This window comes from Mollisia scopiformis (assembly GCF_001500285.1).
Source record: "Mollisia scopiformis unplaced genomic scaffold LY89scaffold_3, whole genome shotgun sequence".
Taxonomy (NCBI): Eukaryota; Fungi; Ascomycota; class Leotiomycetes; order Helotiales; family Mollisiaceae; genus Mollisia; species Mollisia scopiformis.
Window position 1 is genome coordinate 1,159,866 of NW_017263583.1, and position 25,184 is coordinate 1,185,049.

Consider the following 25,184-nt stretch of genomic DNA (forward strand, 5'->3'; position numbering starts at 1 on the left):
ACTCGTTTGCCTACGAGCTTGAGTCGCGTAGGCCAGACTGATGTTGCCAGCACCATCTGTCGCGACTCATTATCGAGTTCGTCTCTCAAGACCGATATAGCGTATTGAGTGGCAGAGCTTCAAGAGTATTTGACTACCCCAAGGAAGACGTGACCATCCCAACTCACCGCTGCAGTTTGAAACAACCGGAGCGTTCACAACAAGAGCGTTGCACGAAGTTTCACTGCAAGGGCATCAAGTCGACTTGATCACAATGCTAGTCAACTTCGATATGGATCCTTCTCGGCCGAGTCCGAGATGCTGGCTTCGGAGCAAAGTCGCAACTTGTCGTCACGCTTACTATCACGCTTATCTCCTTCAGAAAGGGTCCCGCTCAGGTGGTACGACCAGCCCCAGGAAGTGAAGATGCAAAGAGCTCATCAGCGGCCGTCTACATGACTGACGTGCAGATCCGCTTTCAGATATCATCGCAGAGCCTCAGATCCGCCGATCTCCGGGCACATAGACAACTCCATGCGCCTTTCTTCATCCACTCAAAACGCCGTCGGGAAAACGAACCACCTTGGGCCTTCTGGATTACATTGTTAGCATAACGCACAGAATTCAGAGTACACACGGATAATCAAGATCTTCTTACTTATAGTCCTGCCCAGGACAAGTCATCCAACATCGCGGTACATCAACATAAATCAGACAAGTTTCTTTTTTTGGGGTTTTCTTTTTTCTGCAAAAGATTCATCGTATATTCATCGCAAGAGCCACTTCCTCGAATCGCGCAGAAAGTGGCTGAGGTCGCTAGCCTGGGGGTTTGCATGGATCGGATCATAGCGAGGGTCTTTTTATGTCGTACCCAGGACGACGGCTCCAATCTTTCTCCACGACCAGATAGAGCTTTCTTGCACTGTGTCGGTTACTAGTAATCAATGGAGAGCCAAGGTTCTGGGCTGTGCAGGATCGACTTCGGTGGGAGTTATTCAAAAGTGTTTCGAGTGGCCTGACAAAGCACATCTCGTCACCAGCAGTAGGGTGATCGTGTACATGAATCAACATATCCCATGGCCTATTTCAGCCAAAGAATTCTCCAGCAACTAAAGTTTCCCAAGGTTTGCCAGTGTCCCAGACTCGTTCCATTAATGTACGAGCTTTGTGAACTTGGGTCATACCAAACGTTTCCACACGCATCATACGTTCTAGAATATCTGCTCTCTGCTTTTCATCTTGGGTCTCGCAACCCGCGGTGAACATGGGAAACAATAGGCAGACATCAGCACTGCTGCCTCTTCGAACTTTGTAGAGGGCACCACATATCTCTCGAACCGCTTGCTGGACGTCATCATGTGTCGACGGTTTTCCTAGGATGCGGCGATGCAGATGCACAAGACCAGCCCAATGAAAGGCTTCATTCGTAGCTGCCATCTCGATAGTATCCCACTGATAGGCAGCTTCACCAGTAGATTGCATGTGGGTGCATGGCTGAATCGGATGGACGCGAGACTCCACCAGCTCTGCCTCTAGCTTCTGTGCGCTGGCCAAAGTATTTTCGGAAGGCTTCCAATCTGGTCTTTCCTCAAGGTCGGGGCCTATTCGTTCACTATCGCAGGCACGGGAAAGCTCTGCAATCTTGGCTAGGAGTCGGACGCATCTACTGGTGAATCCCAGGATACAATCGATGGCATATTCGTTCTCTTCGCGACATTCGTAATCGAATATCCATGACTATTCGTGTCAGCACTGAGACCTTATAGGCATGGAAAATGTATTTGCATACAGCGTTGCCTTTCCCGCCGCTAAGACTACCTAAGACGTCCAGGTATGCGAACCAACTCCAAAGGAAATTCACAACTTTGTTATTGAGAGCGACACTTCTCATGTTTTGGGGGCCTCCTCGAACAGCAATAATTTCCCGAGCGATGCCAAGATGCGATTGCCAAGGGACTTCGATGCCAAATGCTGTGGGTGAGATGATTTCTAGCGAGGCAAGCATTATAGCTGTAGCGAGCGTGGAATTTGAGATGACCTCGCTCGGGTCATCAAGAGCTCGTCGGAGATTCGGAAATGTGTCTCGCATGTAGATCGCAATTCGGGTAGCAGGTTCAGGTTGACGAAGCAGACGTGCTCGGTGAGACGCAGAGTAGGCAAGAAGGAGATTGAGTAAGTTGTCATCTCGTACAGCCATCTGGGGCAGGATACTCTTGAAGGGATTGGAGGAGCAGTTGTGTGGAATCAGGCAGCCGGCAGTGTGATTAAGAAAATGGTGCTATGCTAGTTAGTGAGAAGGCCACATTGCATTGCTCTCTTGATGCTTACGAAATACTAGGAGAGGACGTTAGCAACATGCAATTGAACAAGAACGAGGTTTACTCACGAGTAGATTCATAGGATTCTCAAGCAACTTGGTTGGCAGAGGGTCCAGAGCTCGAGGTATGTTGATTGGCACTGGCTTGTCGTAATAATTTCCACTATCGAAAGCCGTGTTGTACGTCTCCATGCCAAAACCAAACTCTGCTGGTGTCCCACGATCATATACTAGCTCGAGATGGTCTCTCAAAGCTACTGGTGAAGCCCCCGAGATAGCATTGTGGTCATCGTTCCTGGGTATATCGAGATCCTTGAACCCTCGATCGATGCCCCAAGTCGTCGTATCTTGATACTGGTCTTGATATTGCGGAAGCCAATCTTGCACATCGGATGTTGGATGGTATATTCGGTCATTTGATCGATCACTTAATTGAGGAATTCCTGGTGGTCCAGAGAGAAGAGAGCTGACAGATAATCGGTGCAGGTCTCGTGAGTCTTGTGCAGATTGTCCGTCTGATGTATTTGATCTTTCTCGTTCGAAAACCCTGCGATCATCGTGTCGATTCTCATGATCGACAGAATAACCAGAGTGTACTTCGGATGGGCTCGACTTCTCCTTGTAGCGGCTCTCTGAACTAGTCGAGTATTCAGTTGGAGGGGGCATCGAAGACATTAGAGCCGGATCTATTAAAATCTGATCGGAAGGAGCGTTGTTCAGAAGAGGACTTTGATTGTCGAGGAAGGTGCGAGGTGGGGCAAAGGGAGGTTCCTGAATCTGAGCCGGTTCGTCTTTGACCTGCTGATGCTGACGGCCAAAATCTGCAAACTCGTATTGCGTTGGTGATGTCGACAAATCCCACGAGACTGTTGTACCGTCTAGCCTTCTGGCAGAATAATTGGTTGGCTTGTTGGGCGCGGGTTTGCTAACACGATCTAGTTCCCTCTTCTGCCGTCCATTCCACTTCAAATCAATAGTATAGTCGCAGGTATCTCCGTGCTTCTGGCAGGCAAGGCATGATGGCTTCTCCTCCCCGCACTTGATCTTTCTAGCCTTGCAAGGCCTAGAAAAACGGTAAGCATTGTGAAGGGGTCAAGGAGAAATGAGCTCAAGACATACTTGCAGCCGTTGCGGCTTCTTGTCTTTGGTGGCGGAGCACCAGGTTTCTTTGGTCGTGGCATGATTACGCAGAACTAATGCTCCTCATCTGTTGCTCGTCCTGGTTTGAGGTTGTTGAGGGCAAGCGTGGGGGAGGAGGCTCAGAACAGAACGCATTTGTTGTTGCTGTAAGTTGCTCCTTGGTTGGCAGTCAGAAAGCCATCGTATAGTTGACATCTTCCGGAAATATTGGATTCTTGCCAGCAGCGTTCCTGCGAAAGATTTGTATCGGTGAATAGTGACGATTTGAAGAATGAAATGGCGGGGTGCAGTTTTTGGAAGGAAGCCTTGTCAACTGATTGCGCTAGCAGATAAGCTTTCAATTTCCGCCTGAGGAGGCAGGCTCGGCTTTGCAGTGTCAGGGTTTGTATCCTTAGGTTGATGACAGTCTCAGGAAGAGCTTGGAAAACAAGCCCTTTCTTTTTTTGATTCTTCAAATCTCGTCCAAAGATTCTTCTTTGGACCATTTTATGATGAAGGCAAAGTTTGACCAGATTCAGGGACGTCAACGGCAGCAATTTCGAGGCATGCTGCAAACGGTCTTTTATCAGGATCAAAATGTGGTTCTTGATTCTTTACATGATCTCTATGTTGAGAATCTTGATGTCTTCCTCTGGCTTTTCCTTATACACTCTCGTATTCTCAATCTTATGGATCACATCCAAGCCCTGAATTGCTCTTCCAAATATAGTGTGCTTATTATCAAGCCAAGGCTGCCATAAAATTAGTACACAAAAGAAGCTATGTTACAAAAGGGCTGAACTTACAGTCTTTTCTGTGGTGATAAAGAATTGACTTCCGTTGGTGTTTGGACCAGCGTTAGCCATGCTCACAGTGTACGGCTTGTCATGTCTTAGAGTACTGAACTCATCCTCGAACTCTCTTCCCCAGATACTTTCTCCTCCAGTACCGTCTCCCAAAGGATCACCGCATTGAATCATGAACTTGCGGATGACTCGATGGAAAATCGTATTGTTGTAGTATCCTTTCTTCGAATGGACAACAAAGTTTTCTACCGCTTTTGGAGCCGCATCTGGGAAGAGACGGACGTGAATATCTCCAAAGGTGGTGTGGATTATTGCAGCAGTTCCACTTTCCGCCGCTTTTGCTTCGACAGCCTTCCTTGCATTCGCATTGGTAGGCTTCTCATTCTGAACATCTCGCTCAGACTTCGAGATGTTCTCATCGTTCGTGAACATGTAGAACCTTACTCTACCGACTCCAGTAGCGAAGAGTATTGGATCTCTCGTTTCTGATTCTTGCAGGAGAGGATTGTTCGAAGCGGCCATGGCGACGGTTGTAAGGCCTTTCTTCTGGGGTTGGCCTTGATACATGGCGACATTGAGAGGTCGAAAATTCTCATCCTGGCCATAGACTTTGACAACGCGATTCGTGTATGTATTCAGGACTTTCGTGCCCAACATGGACCCGTATATGATGAAATGGCCAGTCTCATCAAATATTACATTAGCCTTACTTCGTAGGCTCGGCCCTTCGATTTCTCTTTCTGTTGCCATTCGTCGACCAAATTCCACATCTTCAAGCTTGCGGAGCGCTGTTCCAGCTTGTTGCATCTCTTCAATGATCTGTAATGATTCATCGTATGTTCTGTAGAGCTTTCCCGTAGGGAAGTCAAATATCCTAACCTTTCGGTCCGGAAAAGAGAATGTCGCAAATTGTGCTCCATTTGGAGATATGGTTAACGAAGTCGGTGTAGATTTCGCCTTCTTAAACTCAAAAAGACTGGTTGAGGACTTGTATTGGAAAACGTTGTCCGGTTTCTCGTAATTGCCTCCAGGTCTCCAGTACTCGATCATGCCATTCTCATCTGTCGAAATAACGCAGTTGTATGCATCATTGAATGCTATCAACGAAACTACACTTCTGTGAAGACCAGAGATAGTATGGATAGGATCCAGAATTTCTCCTCGTCCATCATATACCCGAATAGTATGATTAACCTCGTCCGAAACGGCCAGGAGAGGGAGCGATGCGCCTCGGCTATGTATCCAGCAGATGCATTTAGGTGTAAACTCCAACGTCAACATGGACAATAGGTCGAAGGTTATAACATCGAATATCTTTATGCTCTTGTCCACACCAGCAGTCGCAAAACTCCTCCCATCAGCACTCACAGACACACTCCTGGTTTCCCCAGAATGTGCCTTGAATTCTTTCACGAAGTCGATACCTTCTGCGCCTTTCTTCCAGAACTTGACAACACCATCCACGGAGCTCGTAATCATGAAATCGGTGAGTGGTGTCATGGTAACGAAAGACACTTGCTCCTTATGCATCAAGGACTTCGAGTACTTCGCAGATGTTGGGAGAGCTGAGATATAGAGCTTCTCGTACGGCAGCTTGCGGCGCTTCTTCTTGGGCGCATCTGCAGAAGGGAGCTGCGGTCCCATATCATCGTCGGATGAGGAGTCTAGGCTGTCAACAACATGTTCAAATGTCAGGAAAATTCGCATACCATCATCATCCGACCTGCTTCTCTTATTCGACTTGGTTTCCACTGCATCTTGTGCCATGACTGCGAATGTCAAAAGTGGAAGTAAAAGTCGCGACCTGAAAGAATGTCTCTCGACTTGAGCTGCTCGAAAAGAGCAAGGCTGAAGATTACAGGGAATGATTTTCACGCTAGTGGAAGGCTGCAACATGGGTCAAAGTTGCAGCCGGATCCACAATTGCTCCGTCACTCAATAACCAAGAACCCGCTCTGTTCCTGCTCTCTGTCCTTCACTTGTACATTCTTTTACAGACCGACATCATGGGAACCGTATCCGAAGAGCTCATGGCTCGGCATCCTTTACAGCGACTTTCCTCACCGTCGCGAGGCGTATCAGCATTTGTGCACACGATAGGAATCATTTCCTTCACGCTCTCCTACAAATACCTGATCGACTTCCCTACTATGATCAACGAGTCCTACGGGTGGCACTGGCAATACTTGACGATTTTGGGCCTCACGGTGGCATATGCGACGTTTGTTTTTGGACTTTTGGCAGACATCACTCTATCACCAAAGCTCTTCTTGATTAAGAACACTCTCTCGTTATGCAGTGCACCTCTGGAGGTCCTCATAAGCATACTCTACTGGGGAATTAGTGCGATAGACAAGACTCTGGTTGTTCCGCCAGAGATACATATTGCGCCTTTGGCAGATATTGGATTTCATGCCATGCCATCGATTCTTCTTGTTATCGACCTGCTGTTCCTTTCCCCACCTTGGACCATACACGCCATACCAGCTATGGGATTAAGCTCAACTATCGCGGTGGGGTATTGGGCTTGGGTAGAACAATGTTATAGGCACAACGGATTGTAAGACACAACGTCCTTGTCATGCCTCGAATTTCACTAACCTTTAATAGTTACCCATATCCTCTATTTGCAGCGCTAGACACGACTCAGAGGATATTCCTGTTCACATCGGCAGCGATGACCATGACTGGAAGTACAATTATGCTGCAGTGGTTGTATGGTAGAGTGAATGGGCTACGAGGGGCAGAGAAACGTTCAACACCAAACAACATTAAAGGAGCATAATTTGGACGTATACAAGACAATATAGAGATTCAATATCACTGTAGATGTTGTACGGTACTATTCACTCTACTCGCCCCAGAACAAGTTACAGCAAGAACTTCAATCCGTGACTTCTTCCTCATCACATGGCTCTTCAAGTCCGATGTCGGAGGTGCATTCTGTCAGATAATTATGGAGCCGATGTTTTTGAATCGGGAAATCTTTTGAAGCTAAATGCCAGCGATTTCAGCAAGTGCTGCACTTTTCGTTTCCGACGATCTCGTCCTAGTCTTTACGACAAGTTTGCGCACCCAACTTTTACCCCTATTGTATAAGCGAGCTTGCAAATGCCCTTATATCTGCCTGCTCTAAAGTGTATATGTTATGAATGGAACTGATTAGTTGAATACCTTGCTTTCTGTTTTGCTTGAAGATATTAATCAGTTACGTTAGCAGATAGGAAGGGTTTGAAGATGGGAAGAGATCGGCAAAGACCTCAGCTTTCAGTCTTTGTGCTTCTGTCCATGGCGTTGCCTTCTGACTACAGTAGCACTCTAATATTGTTTCAGGGTCTGGAAAAACGTAGCCGAGTGGAGAACGGGTGTACACACTGTTAGCTCTAGAACAACTTAGCAACCCTTGATTATTTTCAGTCGCCAATCGTGAAGGGGCTGAGAAATGATCTTCATAACTGCAGTTTCACAGAAACTAATGTGACTTACTTTTACCGGAAGTACCTAGCTTACTGGGCCTGCGGCTTTGCCCATCAACCAGCAACTAGAGCAATAAAGCACGGATTAAGCCACTCAACTCTGAGCACGGGACTTGATAACATATACTGCCAACCTACCTGATTCAAGACTTATTTTTAACTTTAGTCGTCAAAAGCTCTGCAATAGCTCGTTAGCATTAGCGCACATGACCTGACTTCTTGCGACAATGCGATGGCTTCCACAATAGCATTCCTATTCGCATTCGAACGAATGCCAGCTTCACCTCAGCTCATTAGCCCTACGGCGAACAAATGCGGGTAAGATTATAAGATTGTTTCACTGACGTAGCCTTGGACAAATAAGATTCTAGCCATTGGGGGCGATCCGCTAAGCTTACATCTGCAACTCGGGTTCTCACCAATCCTGTTCCGCATACGCTCGCTGGTAGCGGAGGCGAGCCCCGTTGCCTTGGTTTGCCCCTGTTGCCGACTCTGACATTAGCATTTTGCCTCATCGCTATTTTGGGTGGCTTGAATCTCTGCATTAGTGTCAGCCTAGTCGAAGTCAAAAGTCTCGACCTCTTCAACATCGTGTCGTGTCGTGTTCAATTGTTCTTGTTTCATTGTTTTATTTGATTTCATTTCGTTGCCTCTGTTTTATGCAGCGTGATCCCCGCCGCTTTCATGATGTGGAAACGAGCGAGAAGTCCTCACTCTATCTCAGAGTCAACGAGAACGCTGTTATTACGGCCACTGCAGTCTCGATCCGACCCACCCATTCACTCGAAGGAGGACCTCGAACCCACTAGATCAAGATTTTTGCTTGTCCCTGGATTGCTGATAACATCTATCATTAACTTCGTCCTTATTGCTGGTTTAAAAGGTCACTGGACTGTCACTGGTTCAGCAGCAACTACCATTATCAACAATCCCTCAACGTTTTCAGCCGTACGCCAAATCATAGCTTCTTTGCTTGGAGCAGTCTACATGTACTCGATATGTATGATTATCAATTGGGCATCTCGGGTGATTATCTCGAAGCGAGCTGTCACTTTGGACAGACTTGACTTCTGGAGCGCAATCTGCGGTTCTCGGGTCGATTGGACCTTGCCCAAGAGTAAAGTGCCTTTGGTCCTGCTCTTTATCGTGGCAACTCGAATCCCGGCGGCTTTCTGGGCTGGTGCGCTCGCTCCTACTCTTACGAAGGCGGAGATGAAGAAGACACATAATATGACAACCAGTGTCCCGCATTACACACAGCAATCGTTGGACACTTATGAGCCTGAAAGTCTCTTTAACAGCAGCGATCCCATGACCTCGACTCCACTTGGAATCTTTTCCTTCAGTCCGGTAAGAGACCGCTTCGGTTTCTTGTTGAATGATGGGGCTTCAGCATCGAGCCAAAATAGAAGTGAGGTTCAGCTCTACAAGAAGAACGACAACTCAAACTTTACTTACTATGGTCGTTCTTATGGAGTTGGTGCATCTGTCGGCCTCGTAGACAAACAGATTGGACAACGATTTCCGGGTCTGGACTCTTTCTCGTTCAACGAGACTGGGACGATGACAAACATCTCGTGTATTTTCAATCGAAGCACAGATTTTCATCTTGAGCTGGTCCTTTCCTCAGACAACATCATGTATCCCAACATCTACGAGGCCACTGGCTGTCCACCCTGGGATCCTCCCGGCGGGAACTGTGGGGGATTCAGTGAAATCGGCATAGGCAACGATGACACCGTCGTCGCTGTTGCTTGGTGGGTTTGGCCCAATGCTACCGTCGAGAACTTTGAAGGCACGCTCGCTATTGCGGCAGGAAAGAACTACACCCCTCTCAACAATAGCCAATGCTCGGTAACAATGGTTCCCAACAAGTTCACCGTCAATGTCAACGTCAAACGAGGACTAATCCAAGTGGTCCCACTGAATCAATCCATGGGGAATGGAACGAACCCTATACCAATTGTCCAAGGGGCATTCACAACCACCGCTGCATTGTCCGAAGTGGCCTCGACAAAATTCACGTCGGCAATTGGAAATATGCTGAATAGCAACATCTACAACGTCAAGCTTCAGGAAACATCGGAGTCGACCGATGGAAAGACGCTTCGTGGGATTTCTGAGGCGATGGAGGTTGTCACCGATGATGCATTGGTGGCTTATTCCAGTGCACAACTCATGCTTGCGAATGAAGCGACCCAAGTCCCTATCACGATTGTTGTGGATGCGGTGTTAATAGGAACCGCGCCTTACATCTATACTGTAGCAGGGATCAATGCTGCTGTTCTCCTACTCGTAATTTTCGAAGGGGTCCGGACCAGAGGGTGGAGGGGAATGCCGAGGTTTAATTATATGTCTGTGAAGAGCACAGTCGTCAGCAGCTCGATGGGTGGCAATGCTGTAGCTAGGAAAGCAGAGGGTATACACAAGTCTTCTGGGCAAAGCTGGACAGGGAACGCAAATGATAGGAAGAATGGGAATATTGCCGTCCGATTGAGGAGAGTGGACGGATTGGCTTTGACGTTGGATGGTGATAAATATGAGCAGAGAACGTCACAAACATCAGACTATGATATGCCTGAATGGAGCGATCGGATCAGTGTACGGTCTGGCTTAGTCTAGATAGAGTATATGTTTCAAAAAGATGATACCTTCGCGTTGCACTTCCCATGGACGTCCATGTGCCGAATCTAGATGCTATTCAATCCGTTGAAAACCTAAGACAATATTCCTTATCCTTCATCTTCTCCTCACTCTTCACTGTCCTCATATCTATCCTCATATCCTACGATTCTTCATATTCTATAATGCAGAATCACTCCCCTCCAGACTTCTCTCCCCACCAACACCATCAAATCTCCGCTGGCGTTCCACATCCCTGAGATAGAACCATCTAATCGCCAGGACGGTAAGGACAGCACCGAGTCCAAAGCCGGCTGTGACGTAGTTACCCATCACGATGTAAGGTTGTTGATTAGCTGGAAAGGTGAAGATTGGGGTCCAAGCTGTGAAGATGTATGCGAACGCGTTCATCTGATGAATATCAGAAAAGCCGGTTCTCAGTTTAGAGCATAGATAGGAAGAGAGATAGAAAGGTACGAAAAGAAAATGGACTCACCATAGCCGAAACATATGCTCGTTTTTCTGGATCTTGTCTACTTGATTCATTGACGAATGTCCACGTGATACCAGCTGCTGTTCCACCGAGGGAGGTGAGATCTACTATCAGTCAGCACTACCCTTTTCTACTTGTAGGTGAACGAAGGAAAGACTCACAATATAGAACCCATCTCTGCGCTTTCCATTTCGGATGGACCGGCGTAGCGGCTAGAGCTGTGGGGAAAATAATAGACATAATGCTGGCAAATAACATTCCAGGCCACCTCGTGGCTCCAGGTAAACTATCTGAGATCCATGAGTTGGCTAGGGCGCAGACTATGATTATGATATTAATCTGCGTAGTGTTATTCAGTTTTGCTTGGAGTAAAAGATAGGATCAGTGCTGATCATGGGGGAAATGGACAAGCAGAAGAGGAAGACATACTCCAAGAGGAATGATGTTGATATCAGCGACGGAGAACACGGGCGTCTTGCCTTTGATGTTGTAAGATTTCACCCAGAAGATCACTATGCTTGTTAAGAAGAAACACTAGGAGTTTAGGGGTGCATGAGACTCACTGGATCCTCCGGATTGACCGAATTGAGCAGCAAATGTGAAGTACAGCGGGACTTTTCGGTTTTTATTAGCAAATGAATAAGAGTAGTCGTTGGTGAAATGCTTACATAGATATACATGCCACGTCGTATGCCAGCGCTTGATATCCTTCCACTTGAACAACCCCGTAAGAGGTCTTGAGTCAGTGGGGCCTATCCTAGCACGAGCCAGCTCGACTTCCTTCTGAGTGAAGATCCTAAAGGATGTTAATATTTGGATTGAGACATGAGGAGCAAAAGAGAAACAAACCAATTGGCTTTTGCTCGAGCAGGAAGTTGAGGCATTGCAAGTGCCGTCCAGAGGGCGCATGGGAAAGAGATACAGCCACAGACGCTGATTCTGTCAGTTTGGTTTTGTTAAGGTCAGGGAGAAAGAACGCACATGTACATCCATCGCCATCCAGCTAGGCCGTGGACTCCGTTGAGTCCGGCATATACAGCTGCCATCAGGAAACCTGAGAAAAGCGGTCCAACTGAGGTGAAAACTTGGATGATGGTATTTCGTCGAGCGAGCTCATGGGGCTTGTAGTAACTTGAAGCGATGTACATGACTGCAGGGAAATGACCAGCTTCGAATAATCCAACACTAATATCAAGTTAGTGACCAAGGAATAAGACTCGATAGACTGAACGCGTACAAGAACCGGAAGACATAAAGCTGGGTAGTGTTATGAATGCCGGCATGCGCAAACGTGAAGACGGTCCAAGCAGTCTCCAGGAAGGCAATGTAAAGAGGGACATTGACTCGAATAAGAATCAGATTTGAGGGAACTTGGCCGAACACATAAGCTGCACTCCAAATAGCGTTTGCATAATTAAGTTCTTTCCCGTAGAGTGAAAGGTCTTCTTTCATCCCACTGTCTGATCATATGTTAGAAACAAAAGCTAATATTTAATGGAAAGACAGCATACTAAAAGCATTGGTGATATTGACTTGATCAAGATAACGGCACATAACACCAAGAGCTGATGCCGAGATGAGCGTCAAGTCAAGCTTGGTAAGGAAGCGGGCTTCATCCTTTGGGACGTCGAGCGCTATGGGTTGTCAGCGATAATTCTCCGTTCTTATAAGTGCAGCTCTCACTCGACCAGAAATAAGATCTCCATGTTCTCTTCGACTGAGTGTATACTGGAGCGTTATTTTCTGAGAATTCTGACTTTAACACGACTGGTAGCTCGGTTCCCTCAGTAATGAAGGCATTTTTGACGGCTTTTTCGTCGGGATATGCCATCTTCACTAACTCGAGGTGCAGCAATTTTCAGACTTTTCCACTCTTCAATGTTGGGTCGAAGTATTCTTATGATATGCATAGTAGCAAGCAAAGTCGGCGTCGTCTTCATCTGGTCCCATAGCGACATATCATGTGTGCCGTGTGGAGCGCCGATAAAGTTCGAATAAGGTTCTGTCAAGATTACTCAAACCAATGAAACGAACAAGATTTTGGAGATAGCGAAGGTTGCCGTGTATGGCTGTTCTTGGCAAAGGTCTAGAATTGAAGTGCTGGGAGGAGATGCAAAAAGACGAGAGAGATGCGCTTTATTGCGTGCTCGGTTAGGCGGTTGCCTGTCAACTTCAGCACCCCAATGCCAATTTGGTCCGGAATAAGCAAAAGCCCCACGAACCAGTTCCTTGGGAAAACCAGGGTTGTGACTTTGCACTTGGGTTTTTGGCTTGAGGAGTTGATGACTTTGAGATTGAGGTCAAAGGTAGGGTGAGTAATTGAAGTGCTCAGACGAAGTCGGTCCTCTGCGAAGATCTCGTGGCATACCGAGGCAAGAGCGGACGGGCAATAATTGTGGTATGGAGCTCATAGATCTCGTTCTGTTGCAGGCTAAGACTATACATAAGTCGGTCACCTTTTCACTGATTATGACCTTTCAAAATTCTTATTAGCGAAGTGACTTTTGGGGGCGTAAGTGGGGTATAAGCTTCAGGGGCTCGCTTACTTCTATTGTCTGTACCTATACAAAGCCTTTGGATGCAATACCGTTTCTCTTGTGTTCACTACCACCTGAACAATCTCCGTTCGTCGATTTCTGATCATATAAGAGTACTTTTACAAGTCGTGGAATATCGAAGGCAATCTCTGGACCCGATTGCGAAATGAGTGTGTAGGTATTATGTGGCGGAAAGGTCACGTGGCGTCATTTGCTGGGCATGCACTTTTTTCTAGCCAGAACCATCTTCATTCTGTATTGTTAAAAGCTTCATCATTCAGAATTTACTTTCAGTTTGTAGAGTGAGAAGCATTAATTCAAGGAAGTAGATGAATCACATACATTGCTGTCCACAAACATTGCGCCACAACCAGGACTGCTGGTTCCGAGTGGACTGCATAATGAACAATGAACGGACAGCGTAGGCCTGCACATCTAAGACAACAACTTCGAGTTCACATCTCAACCATACGGTCGTCAGTTCAATGCTGCGTATCCCTGATGTATTGCTGCGTTGCTGGCAATACCGTCCAGATATTCGATGCAATCTCCACCAGCTGCCTTGTCAAGCTCCTTCGATTTCCCAAGACTTCTAGGGTTCATGAGGCTTTTCACGAGGTATGCTAAGAAATGAGACTTAGGGGTAGGAATTTCGGTCATTTTCATCACAGAATCAGTGTGTTTTTGTGATCAAATATCAGATTTCATTTCTTACTTTGTCTAGTATTTTACTCGATTAATCTCTCAATTTCTCTCGACTTACCTTTTTTCTTTTACTTCGATTGCTATTGTCCTGCAAGCTTAGTCACGAAGTAATTAGCCACGAGAGACTCAATTTGAGAGCTCCCTACAGTTTCAGTCGCACTCACCAAGTTTGTACTCTTCTGAGCCGGAACATACTGCTGGGATGGGGGTGGAAGATGCGTTTGCTGGCGTTGAGTCCCACTGGGATTCACTTAGGTGGATGTCTATGTGATAAGCAACTGTGAAAGAAGCTGAGAAGGCAATGACGCTAGTAATTAGTATGAGGAGTAAGCTCACGAAGCAGTGTTTGTTCCGACGCCAAAAGGAGCTAAAGCGACTGGCAGTGGCAGCTGCATCTCTATGAGGAAACGGTGTTGCTATGGTTGCTGCAGCTGGTGCTGGTATTGGTGAGCTGAGTGGATCTGGTTGAACCTGTGTGGAGCTTCCAAGCGGCCAGCCATTGGAATATATTGAAGGTCCTGCTGCGATTTCTGGAAGCTCCGGGTCCTCTTCATCTCGAGAAGAGAGATCAATTTCGTGCCAAGTATTCATTTCAGCCATCTTGATGTGCTTGTGTTAAGATTTTTGGTAGGAATGAGAGCCGAAGTTTATGCTGGACCGTGAAAAGGAAAGATTGTGAGTGATTGATATGTAGCAGCCGATGAGTTGAATATAGGAAAGCCTGGGGATCTGCAGCCGTAACTATATACTCATGCACTATCAATTGTTCTCCTTCAGGTCGTGCTCCTCCTCTCGTATCATCTATGAAGGATGATCTTTATCGGGGCGTACAAAGCTCATTGTGTTAAGAAAGATGGCTTTGTGAGTTTCATAAAGAACGAACAAAGAAGGTTATCCTCCTTAGAGTCACAATGGCACAACAAAGAACCAAGGAGAACTCTCTTCCTCAGTCTCTAGACAGCTTTGTCTAGATCATTCAGCGAGGCTTTCCTTTGTGCCATTGTCTCAAACTATGTATTTATCAAGTCAGGAGGATCAAGTGCATCTTTAGAATCACCAGACAATCTTACCATAAAAACAAAATCACTGCAAATCTTCCTAAGAATCCATCAACTTCCCACGCACACTTGTTCCAGACCACGACACCTCGAAGCAGGATGTGCATCGAGCATTATAAACAATGGACTTGCGGTCATTGTTCGTCACCTAGCCTTCAACAATGCCATGCTCATGACCGTCACCTCCGCCTGCCATGTGAGGCTCTGGAGCAAACTATTAAGCTAGACTGGCCATGTGCCTTATGTCAAGGCGTTGAGGACTACACAATTATGTCAAGACATGAAGACGCAAATTGGGTCATGAATGCTCACAAAGGCTGCCGAGGAAAGAAAATCCATCTCCGATACCGTCACAGCTTTCCAGTATGGTATAACTGGGTAGTGAAGAGCTACAAGAAAAATGGTGGCCACAGAATGGGTTGCCGAAGAGGAGGGGCTTGGTGAGCTGAAAAAGAACCACCACCAGGGGGTGCAAGAATTGGTGTCGCACCAAAATGTGGCCCGTGCCCGGGTAAATAACCTCATTAAAAAATGTAAACAACTTTTTGCATCACTTAATTATGGCACCACAAACGCGTTCCAGAGCTCGCTTGAGCACTCCCGAAACCGAATTTGCCCAAAGTAAATATTAGACACTAAAGCGGCGCGATTTCTTTAGAAATTATCGAAAATTTAAAGGCAAAAAGCCGTTTATAGCCATATGCGTTGGCGTTAATATACCCACTCGTATAGGCTACAGATGATTAAACAAACGCAAAGAGCTAGGGCTTAGTGCAGTACGGCGGACTCGCAAGACGTCAAAAAACCTTGGGAGAAAGTCTCAAGTGTCTAAAGTTATATGCAAATTCTTAGTTAATAAAAAGAATAAAGTGCGAGACTAATTGCTAGAATGCTAGATTGCGTATTACGATATCCCCATCAAAAAAAGAACTTTGCAAACCCAACTCAAAGCGAATACAAAGAATAGCTAGTGCTACAAAATAGCCTATGTTAAGAAGGAAATCTCGTCGCAAAACAAAGGCAAAAAGGTTGCGTACGGGAAAGAGCATAAGCATAAGACTATTAAAGATTTTTAGTATTTGGAGTTTTTTATAAACGAAATACATATCGACTTAATATTAATAAAAACTAGATTTATCCTCAAAAAAGAGGAGACGCGATTAGATTTTGATAATATTTAGGAGAAAGCAAAAAAAGAAAGTAATAAATTGCACATGGCAAGATAAGTCAATTAATACTCGAAATATAAAAAACTAGAATTTTATTATAATAGAAAAAACATATTAATCGGCCCAAGAGACGCCGCAAACCAGTTTGCAAAAAAAGAGAGTCGAATAAAGAGTTCTAAGCTCGTCTAAAAGCATGGGATGCCGAGCTTCTACCCCCAGTAGAAGTCAAATTACAAGGTAATTTAATACCCCAAAAGTACTATGTGGACCGCTTATTGTTTATTTACATTGCTACCATCAAAAGCGTCGAAGAGTAGTACGGTTTACCCTTTATATTACAAAAAGACAATAATTAGAACTATAGGTATCGACCGCCCAAGAATGCAATCAATTTACTTGCGGGAACTACCCGAAATAAAGTAAAAATACGCTTTTTCACCTACCCTGCATAGTCCCCAGACTTGAACCCGATCGAAGGATATTGGTGCATCTTAAAAGAGAGGATGCGCAAAAGGAAGTAGAATACGCTAGACGATTTTAAGCGAGTTTTACAAAAAAAATGGAGTAAAATCACAATGAAAGAAGTACGGGCTAGGATAGTTGAGATGCTAAAGAGGTGTTTTGATGTTGTAAAGCATAATGGGAAGCTAATTAAGAGTGAGTTGTGGTAGTTGAAAGATATAATAATAAATTTTCGAGCCTTTTCGCTTAATTTTAGTGTGACACTAATTCCTGCACCCCCTGGTGCACTTCCGATTAACAGGTTTCATGAGTTGAGCATATTCGGGCGTGCACTACCATACTAGAAGTTAATCAATATATCAAATCAAAATAGAAAAACGAAGTACATGCCGGTGCAAGCCGTGAGAGCAAGTAGATAGTAATCCAGACGTGCCTAACTTCCATGTTGGGCGAACTAGTGCACTTGCTTCTGGCCCTCCTGTTGTTCGCTTGTCCTAAGCGAGCCCCTTTCCGCGTTTTCAGCTACTACATGTCACATGATGATCCATCAATCACCTCGAGAATGAAGAGCGGCATATGTCTGCTTTGGTACTAGATGATGACACCTCTTAATGGCGAAATCTATTCCAGAAGATCTGATTCAAGATCGCTTCCACAACACCATCATCATCTTCTCTCCTTGTACACGAAGCCACTACCGTCATCGATGATGGGTCATCAACTCTTGTCAAAGATCTCTTAGAACTTTTCACCGATATCTCGGGCGCAGGGCCCACAGCAAGTGTGGAAACTGCGACTTTCTTCGCATTCCAGAAAGCTAGCCAGCTAAGCCTTGTTGGCTCTGAACACACATTGTTTGGCTCTTCCAGGCTCGCCCTTTCGTTGGATTCCAGATACCAGTACAAATCTTTATGTTCCAGTGTCCCGTCGTGTGAAAGTAGAAGCTTCGAAATGGCGCTGAGGAAAGGAATCCCAAAAAGAGGGGTTCCTCCTAGTATACTCTTTCCTAGCGTTCCCCATCGGATCCCTTTCGGCTCAGTGATTGCTTTCTGAGCTTCCAAGAGCATTAAATCCAACTCGATCTTGTCCATGGGAGCTGGAAATTGCTGTAAAACTGTCAATAGCGATACGACTGCTGCTGACTTCTTTTTCTCCGTGGAATCGTAGAATTCTTTAGAACTGAGGCCAGGCTCTGGATTTTTGTCGTGAAGCATTACGAGACATGTTTCTAGCTTTACGATGATATCTTTTGCGATCTTCTCCAAGGTACCGTCCTTTGTCTTCTGAGTTACGTCTGATTCGAATGCCCTTGCCATCTTTCGCATGTAATAATTGAGCTCCACCAGATGTGCTCGATGATCCGCATCTTTGTCCTTCCGGATCACGAACATTGAGATCTGTGTTGCTTGTTGGTCCGCTTCTTCCTGAATCAACTCTGCCACAATGTTCAACTTCTCGATGGAGATTTCTAATTTGTCAATGTTCCAACTTGCATTGACGAAGTCCCATGCCTCTCGAACTCTAGTAGCAAAGTCTGAGCGGCCACTGCGGAAATCTACTCGCTCTTGCAATCTCCTATTGTCCATGGCTCTTTTTAGTTGCAGCTGCTCTGCTCGCTTCTCTGCAGGTAGCTTTGAAAGAGCAACTTCGATCACCTCGCTTGTCGCATTGTCGGTGCTACCCTTCAAGTATTGGTCACTGTACATTTTCCATTGAGCTAGCATGGGGCTCGGCTTGATCGGAGTAAAGGAACCTAGAATGTATGTCAGTCATCATATTGTCTTCTTGCAAGACATTGCAGCACTACCTCTTGTTCCTGTTGTATGAACCGAGCATCGAGGCTTCGCAACCGACACACCAAATTTCCGCACAACCACGTCCCAAAAGCCTTCCTGTTGTATATTCTCAAAGTAGATCGATGGAATAGGACTGAAAGAGTCGAATCTGGGTCTTCTGGCACCCACGAGCAGTCTTTGGTTTTGAGATACTTCGAATGAGGTCGAAAGTGGATAGGAGAGAAGCCAGAAGCCAAGGTGGGGATAGTTGTCCCGTTTATCTTCAGTCTTCTCAAAGCGTCCCATTTCGACGAACGGAAATATTATACCGTCGAAAATAGACGTCTCTAGAGCAAATCCAAGCTCTGAAAATATATGTTCTTCGAAGAAGGGTTCATAATCAGTATAATGATCATGTTCTCTCAGGTAACTGAATGAAAAAGCGAAGTTGATAGCATGCTGTGCTCGGTCAGAGTCAGTAAAATAGTAGATGGAGATCTTCAAATTCTGTCTACGAACCAATATCTCGTGTAACAGAGTAACAGAACATTGATACTGCTCAGCCAACTTCTCCGAAATACTTAAATCATTCCTCAGAAGCGGCTGATACTTGTCAATATTCAGCCCGATGTAGATATACTGTCTACCAAACCCGAACTCTGCCTTGTCTCCCCACGTTACAGCATGAGAACTTCCCAGAGCCTCTACATTTGGACGTATTTTGCTATCAGGGTGAAGAAATTCTAGTGTTAATTGGATCTTCTGTTGTACGAGTAACTTGGGAAAAGCTACCTGCAATGCAGTTTTAGCTGCATCAGGATTCCTATCTTCGGGTTTTCGAGTGTGAAATGAATAACAATCCGGAGCTCCAGGGAAGTCCCTCACCCATTTGTTTGGCGGCAATTCTCGAAATCTGCCGAACAAGAACGCATCGATCTTTTTGCGTATCAGTAAGCCAAACAGATCTAAATTAGAAGGAGAGTAGAACATACCAAGATATTTGTGTTGATGTTAGAAAGAAATCGAGAAGTCAATTTCAATACTGGTTCCAGAATCTGCCAAACAACTGGATTTTCTGCATGCCATGTTCCTGGATTTGGCCCTACTAAGTATGCCTCTCCGCTGGCAACAATTGGAAACCCTGGCGCTGTGGGAGTGGGAGATTGCCAGTTCTCGACCTTAAGAATGCCACTTCCACGGTTAGCAAGAGTCGGTGCATTGTCTGGTTCATTCTGAGACCATGACTTACTCGATCAAGTTGTTCAATGTTGACTCCTTGGCGTTGGGGTCGGGGTACGCGCCCAAATCATCAAGCTCTCGAGCGGTAAATCCTTTGAGGATCTTTCGCTGATACCTTTCGGTTCTTGGATCAAGGAAAAGGCCAGCGTTCTTGGGTATGATGGAAGGTGGTAGAGTAGGAGTGAAGCCTAGAGATATCAGAGAAATGCAACAGTGCATGGGTTGTCGAGTATCTCACCAGACTTTTTAAGAGGGCTCAATTGAGGGTCTACACCATACTTCTTTGCAAATGGTGTTGGCAGGTTGGTCAAGCTTCGCATGGAAGCCATCGCAGATTTGGTGAAGTCTAACTCAATTGGATGTTTAAACAACTCATTGCGCAGCAATCAAAGAGATATGAAGATCCACAAAGGTTCTCCTTTGTGTCATTGTATAGCTTATCCCGCGGAAGCGCACGTAGCATCCTGGATTTCTTTGTCCTTGATTTGGGAAAGTTTCTTCGGGGCTGAGAGAATCCATTGTCTTATATGTCGAAAGTCTCAAAGAATGATCCAGATTGCCGCAAACAAATTCAAAGCTGAATATAGCTCAACATATACGGGATTTGTAGAATTGATCTCGGTGATTGCCAGAGCTCACGTCACGTGCGCTCCCATTGTCGATGTCTCTCTGACCACTCTTGCCGCCATCATCAGATCAGATCAAAGCGACATCAAGATGTAACTCGAAAGATTCGGAACTTTAAGGTATGAGTTGTGGCGGTCATCTTCAGTCGTTATGTTCTGTTGCCACACCCCAGAAATAGGCTGTCCAGCTTCCTAGAATCCAGAAGCACAAGATACCAAATGCCGCCATACTGATGGTCTTCATTCGTGTCCTCTCTCTTGTATGCTCAATTCTTGCACCCTTCTCTTCTCCAAGTCCCACTGCCATTCCGCGTTCCTTGATCGCTTCGCCATTTCTGATCCTTTGCTTCCTCGTCCATTGCAAACGAGCAATGTCAACATATATACTACTCTTTGCCCCCTTTGCCCCCTTTGCAACAAGAAAGATGCCTAGTAACAGAGCCGAAACAACGAAGGAGCCGGCTGATAGCACCACGTAGACAGGAGTGACCTTTAAGTATGGATTCGAGGCTGGGGAGTCGTCTTGAAGAACGCCGGTGAGAATACGAACAATGATGTTTTGTCTATGGCGAATTGATTAATAAGGGAAAGCAAACATGAATTGCGAGACTGAGAGAAGACGCACGCATTATTCAATGTGATTTTGATTGCATAGACAGATCCGAAAACTGATTAGTGCCATATTGAAGTGCGGATAGAATCGATGATGAGAGTGGGTCCAAAAGAGAATGCAACCGCCTTATCTTGCAATTAGCAGAGCACACAAATAAGGGGTGAGCACAGCTTACATAAATACCAAATGCCGCTGCTGTTCCCTGAGCTGTAGTTGCCCAATTGACAAGGCACATGGACAGCAATACGCCTGCACCACATACGACCACTGTGCCGGTGTGAGCTTCTATTCAACATCAGAAAGATGACTTTGCTTACGGAGAATAAGTCTGTTTCCATATATATCGACAAAAATGCCAACGCAAGGAACAACGAAGAACCCTGCGTATTGGAGGAGACTAGAGCACCAGCCAGCGGTAATGGCATCTGTCCCAAACCGTAGTTGCGCCAGTTCTGTAGCATTTGCCGTAAAAACAATCGCATCACTGGTCTCAAATAAAGTGAACAGCATGATACCCCAGAATGTCCAGGGGAGCTCCAGCACTCTTCTCAACTCAAATTTCTTGTTCTTCTCTGTGAGAACCTCACCTGTGGCGGGATCAGACATGCCCTAGAACTTGCGCTCGCAGTATTTGGTGAAGAAGAAAATCACAGTCATGACGTTCGTGAAGAGGTTCATGAAGACAGCTGTCCAGAAAACCCAAGAGAAATCGCCTGTCCTCTCCGAGATGATATTGGCAGTTGATTTACCAACAAAGCCACTAATCTAGAACAGCTAATGTTATGGTTCCACCCAAATAGGTGAGACATGTGATTCTTACCTTACCGATTGCCAGCTCCAAGGCACTATAGATGGATTAGTATACACTTTAAAGCAGAAATCTAGGAGCCAAGCTGCTCATCCGAGGAGCTGAGACACATCTCATTTAATAACGAGCTCCCGAAAAAGGTCCCAAAGTCCTAGGTTCCTAGCACGAATACAAAACAAGGGCAGTATTTGACGCACAGAGTTGACGCGAATCCATGACTCGGTGGAAACCAACTTGAAAATATTTTATATTGCGCAATTTGGGTTGCAATGTCTCCAAGCGAAAGGACAATTTGACCAAAGATCATGAACTTGTAGTTGCGTACTGTCGTTGCAGCTGCTACTAAGATCGAGCCAATAGAGTAGATGGCATTGCCATAAAGTATTGCTTCTTCTAACGAGATGTCAGAGTGAAACGTCAAAGCTTCGAGCCATCGTACTCGCGCCTCCAATGCGATCCGTCACAACACCAGAAACCATGACAAGAGCAGTCTTCATGAAGTCCTCGCTTGCGTCAAGAAGCGCGTATTCAGTGTTGTTGATTTTCAGTCCCTAGTAAGATGAGTGTCTCATTTCGTCGCCTCATATTTTGATCAACTCACCTTCTTCAATGCTGTCTTCATTGCGCCTGTGATACCACTGCTCCAAGACGAGCCAAAGCCAATAGCCGAGACCATGAGAATCGACAGAAGCTTGAAGCTCAGTGGAACAGTGACCAGTGCAGTGGTATCACTTTCTGTCTCCGAATTATTTGAAATCGGGATCGTTTGCACAGATGATTTCTCATCTTTTGGCGTAACCACATCAATGACAGACACTGAAGCCACTGCATCTTTGTCAGGTTTTGAAGTGTCGCTCATATTGAAAGGTTGTGGTGGTGAACGACTGGCAACGGGGAAGGACTGAAGGTTGTTTGACCCATCGTATGAATGGAAGGGAAACACTCACTTTATGGGGCACAAATAGCCCCAAATCCCGAGATGTTGCCCAGTGCGACTTCGGAAGAGGTGGACTCAGAGTGAGCAAATACACGACCGCCAAGGCCCCAATTCCGTGTCTCCTAGGGAAAAATAATGGCACCTTGCAGTATTCGTGATGCGACGCATCAGTGTTGACTTATGCCAAGCGAACAAACCTGGTCAAAATCTAATCAGATGGAGAGATATGATCCGACGGAACGGATCTTAAGAGATTCGTCTTCGTCCCACTATTGATGGTTGGGTGACATGTCTCTGCCAAGATCGGTACCCACAGCAGTTCGTCCGAGTTTTCTCTGCAAACCAATCTGCAATAAGTCGGGGCCGAATCCATTGAATGTGCAGAGCATTAGAGAGATTCTGGAACTCGACATGCTCATGTCCTGTGTCCAATGATTCCTTGAATCATCCGATGTAGACTGGGAGCTGGCTACCGTAATATTGGATGGGTACCCTCTCGCCAGGGACCAAGAAATGGATTGCACCCCAGCAAAAAGCCCGGAGCATCATCGTGACCCAAGCATCGACAATCATTTGTCGATCATAGAATCCAGTTGTCTTCATCTCCTCCACAATTTTGGGTAGTAGTCTGAAATACCCATCGACGTCTGCCTTGTAATCTGTAACCCAAACTCTTTGCGCAGAATTCTCTCCATTTTCAGAGAAGATTGCCATTCTGATGTGGATTTCCAGGAGGTTGATGTAACGAAATGTATGATCCTGCTCCCACTCATTTAACATGAGACTTAGATCGTGAAGGTGGCCTTGCACAATATCTAGATACTTGGGATCTCGCATAACCACCCATTGTTCGTCTTGCTTGCTGAACTCGTCGGTGTGATCCCATGCAGCAAAGTGGGTTCCAATCTCCTGGCATATTTGCAATGCTCTTTGAGTTGGCATTCCGACCTCTCCACGATGAACAACAATGTACTCTTCTAAGCACTGACGAAAAGCCCTTCGACCTGTCGAGCTTGTGGTGATCCCAAGCGTATTATCACTTGGAGCTGGAACTTGAACAAGACTTGATCCAAGACATCGGGCAGGAGGTGTAGTTAGAGCAACGAGGTCCGCAGCTCGAAATTTGAACTCTGGATCCTCCTTGAGCATTTTAGACAATGCCGCAGACGAAACACCAGTTCTGTCGAGGAAACTCAGACTCTTGACAATCTCTGCTTGTGTAGATATTGTAAGGTCTGGTAGTCCTAGCAAGGACTCCGTCCTGAGCACACCACAACCTAGGCGATCCGCCGTCGCAGTAGGAATATATATTTCTTCTTGTTCTTGAACGATTGATCCGCTGGCGAATTTCTTGCGAAGATTGAATTGAGCCAAATGCAATCGTTTATTCTGGCCGGTATATGCATACTGCAAGACAATACCGAGAGATCTGACTGTAGTTGACGTGATGGTCTGGGAATGTCCTTCTGCTCTGAGAATTCCATCAGAAGGTCGAAACTCTTTCCACTTCATGCCCATCCTCCTTGCAATAACTGCAATGTCCGACAGTGTCGTTTTGGCAAGGGGTCGGACAACATCAGGTGGTTGGAAGTCCCATGACCTCTCCCTGAAGATAATGGCTGGCAATCTACGATTCGACGGAGGGAAGCCGCTGGGATCTCGAAACTTCTCTTCGGGAGTCAAAGATTCACCGCTCTTCTGGTGGATGGGGTTTAGGAGGGGAACCCAGGAAGCCATTTCCCCTCGATATATCTTCTTTCGCTTGTTAGTGCTTCTAGGCTTTTTGGGGGTAGCCTCAATTAGGTGATTTGAATAAGGATGAATCTTCTGATAGTCAGTGCCATCTCCTTGGAGCAACTCGTCATGTTGCACGCCATCGTCGTGGACGAGAGACTTCTCCCTAGAATCTTTGCTGTCTGTGAGTAGGACTTGCCCCACTCGACTTGGAGCTCCATTGCCGACCAGAAAAATCTCGGGAGTAGTGTATAGAGTCTCAAAACGCAGTTCCCTCCATCTGAAATGCAAACGGGTCTTTCGTCCATAATCACCCATCACAGACCTATGACATCTTCGGTAGCCATCAGCTGTCGCAAAGTATTGCTGGAGTAATTGGCCAACGGCGGCGACGAGAGCTACGAGGGAGATCGCCAAGGCAGCCGCTGCCAAGTTGGTGTCTACATTGCTGCTTGCATTGCTCATGGTGATGGAACTTCGATGAGTTGGGGCGGAATGAAGTTTCTGAGTGATGTTTGATCGGTCGCGCCGCTGGAAGGATTCAGATCCCAGGTCACTTTGTGCGACGGAGGACGAAAAACGATGATCAGACTCTGAATAGATTGACGTCTATTCTAAGGAAGACCATGATAAGTTAATATTTACTACGTATTGATGAGATTGTGTTTGCAATTCGAGATTATTCCCTCTTACGCAATAGAGCTGATGA

The 25,184-nt window shown here is 45.9% G+C and overlaps 9 protein-coding genes across 9 annotated transcripts; 2 read left to right on the top strand and 7 right to left on the bottom strand.

Moving 5' to 3' along the window:
- Positions 1-1,065: 1,065 nt before the first annotated feature.
- LY89DRAFT_574779 (uncharacterized protein) lies at positions 1,066-2,962 on the bottom strand (the record flags this gene model as incomplete). Its single annotated transcript, XM_018208758.1, has 3 exons — positions 1,066-1,716; positions 1,769-2,257; positions 2,366-2,962. 3 exons carry the CDS (start codon positions 2,960-2,962, stop codon positions 1,066-1,068), a joined length of 1,737 nt encoding a protein of 578 aa, XP_018076998.1.
- Positions 2,963-4,029: 1,067 nt separating this feature from the next.
- On the bottom strand, positions 4,030-5,988 carry LY89DRAFT_575759 (uncharacterized protein; the record flags this gene model as incomplete). The annotated part of the gene is made up of 3 exons (XM_018208806.1): positions 4,030-4,167; positions 4,222-5,885; positions 5,931-5,988. The coding sequence occupies 3 exons, from the start codon at positions 5,986-5,988 to the stop codon at positions 4,030-4,032; spliced, it is 1,860 nt and encodes a 619-aa protein (XP_018076999.1).
- A 168-nt stretch (positions 5,989-6,156) lies between these two features.
- On the top strand, positions 6,157-7,117 carry LY89DRAFT_306804 (integral membrane protein-like protein). Its single transcript, XM_018206603.1, has 2 exons — positions 6,157-6,781; positions 6,832-7,117. Exons 1-2 carry the CDS (start codon positions 6,228-6,230, stop codon positions 7,004-7,006), a joined length of 729 nt encoding a protein of 242 aa, XP_018077000.1. The 5' UTR covers positions 6,157-6,227; the 3' UTR covers positions 7,007-7,117.
- A 1,180-nt stretch (positions 7,118-8,297) lies between these two features.
- Positions 8,298-10,319, top strand: LY89DRAFT_636845 (uncharacterized protein; the record flags this gene model as incomplete). Its single annotated transcript, XM_018211503.1, has 1 exon — positions 8,298-10,319. Exon 1 carries the CDS (start codon positions 8,382-8,384, stop codon positions 10,317-10,319), a length of 1,938 nt encoding a protein of 645 aa, XP_018077001.1. The 5' UTR covers positions 8,298-8,381.
- Positions 10,320-10,433: 114 nt separating this feature from the next.
- Positions 10,434-12,643, bottom strand: LY89DRAFT_763107 (major facilitator superfamily transporter; the record flags this gene model as incomplete). Its single annotated transcript, XM_018221587.1, has 11 exons — positions 10,434-10,730; positions 10,816-10,916; positions 10,974-11,151; positions 11,242-11,324; positions 11,376-11,426; positions 11,481-11,608; positions 11,662-11,745; positions 11,794-11,997; positions 12,050-12,272; positions 12,324-12,446; positions 12,496-12,643. 11 exons carry the CDS (start codon positions 12,641-12,643, stop codon positions 10,500-10,502), a joined length of 1,554 nt encoding a protein of 517 aa, XP_018077002.1. The 3' UTR covers positions 10,434-10,499.
- A 1,183-nt stretch (positions 12,644-13,826) lies between these two features.
- Positions 13,827-14,654, bottom strand: LY89DRAFT_664446 (uncharacterized protein; the record flags this gene model as incomplete). The annotated part of the gene is made up of 3 exons (XM_018212771.1): positions 13,827-13,956; positions 14,113-14,134; positions 14,219-14,654. 3 exons carry the CDS (start codon positions 14,652-14,654, stop codon positions 13,827-13,829), a joined length of 588 nt encoding a protein of 195 aa, XP_018077003.1.
- A 2,615-nt stretch (positions 14,655-17,269) lies between these two features.
- LY89DRAFT_306821 (uncharacterized protein) lies at positions 17,270-20,351 on the bottom strand. Its single transcript, XM_018206604.1, has 6 exons — positions 19,996-20,351; positions 19,768-19,945; positions 19,511-19,709; positions 19,038-19,454; positions 18,551-18,977; positions 17,270-18,496 (listed from the first exon to the last, which is right to left on the bottom strand). The coding sequence occupies exons 1-6, from the start codon at positions 20,084-20,086 to the stop codon at positions 17,352-17,354; spliced, it is 2,457 nt and encodes an 818-aa protein (XP_018077004.1). The 5' UTR covers positions 20,087-20,351; the 3' UTR covers positions 17,270-17,351.
- A 174-nt stretch (positions 20,352-20,525) lies between these two features.
- Positions 20,526-22,663, bottom strand: LY89DRAFT_693951 (MFS general substrate transporter; the record flags this gene model as incomplete). The annotated part of the gene is made up of 9 exons (XM_018216668.1): positions 20,526-20,946; positions 21,009-21,051; positions 21,180-21,263; positions 21,314-21,605; positions 21,648-21,761; positions 21,817-21,841; positions 22,002-22,197; positions 22,244-22,355; positions 22,406-22,663. The coding sequence occupies 9 exons, from the start codon at positions 22,661-22,663 to the stop codon at positions 20,526-20,528; spliced, it is 1,545 nt and encodes a 514-aa protein (XP_018077005.1).
- An 85-nt stretch (positions 22,664-22,748) lies between these two features.
- LY89DRAFT_306881 (uncharacterized protein) lies at positions 22,749-25,184 on the bottom strand. The gene has a single exon (XM_018206605.1). The coding sequence runs from the start codon at positions 24,938-24,940 to the stop codon at positions 23,186-23,188; it is 1,755 nt and encodes a 584-aa protein (XP_018077006.1). The 5' UTR covers positions 24,941-25,184; the 3' UTR covers positions 22,749-23,185.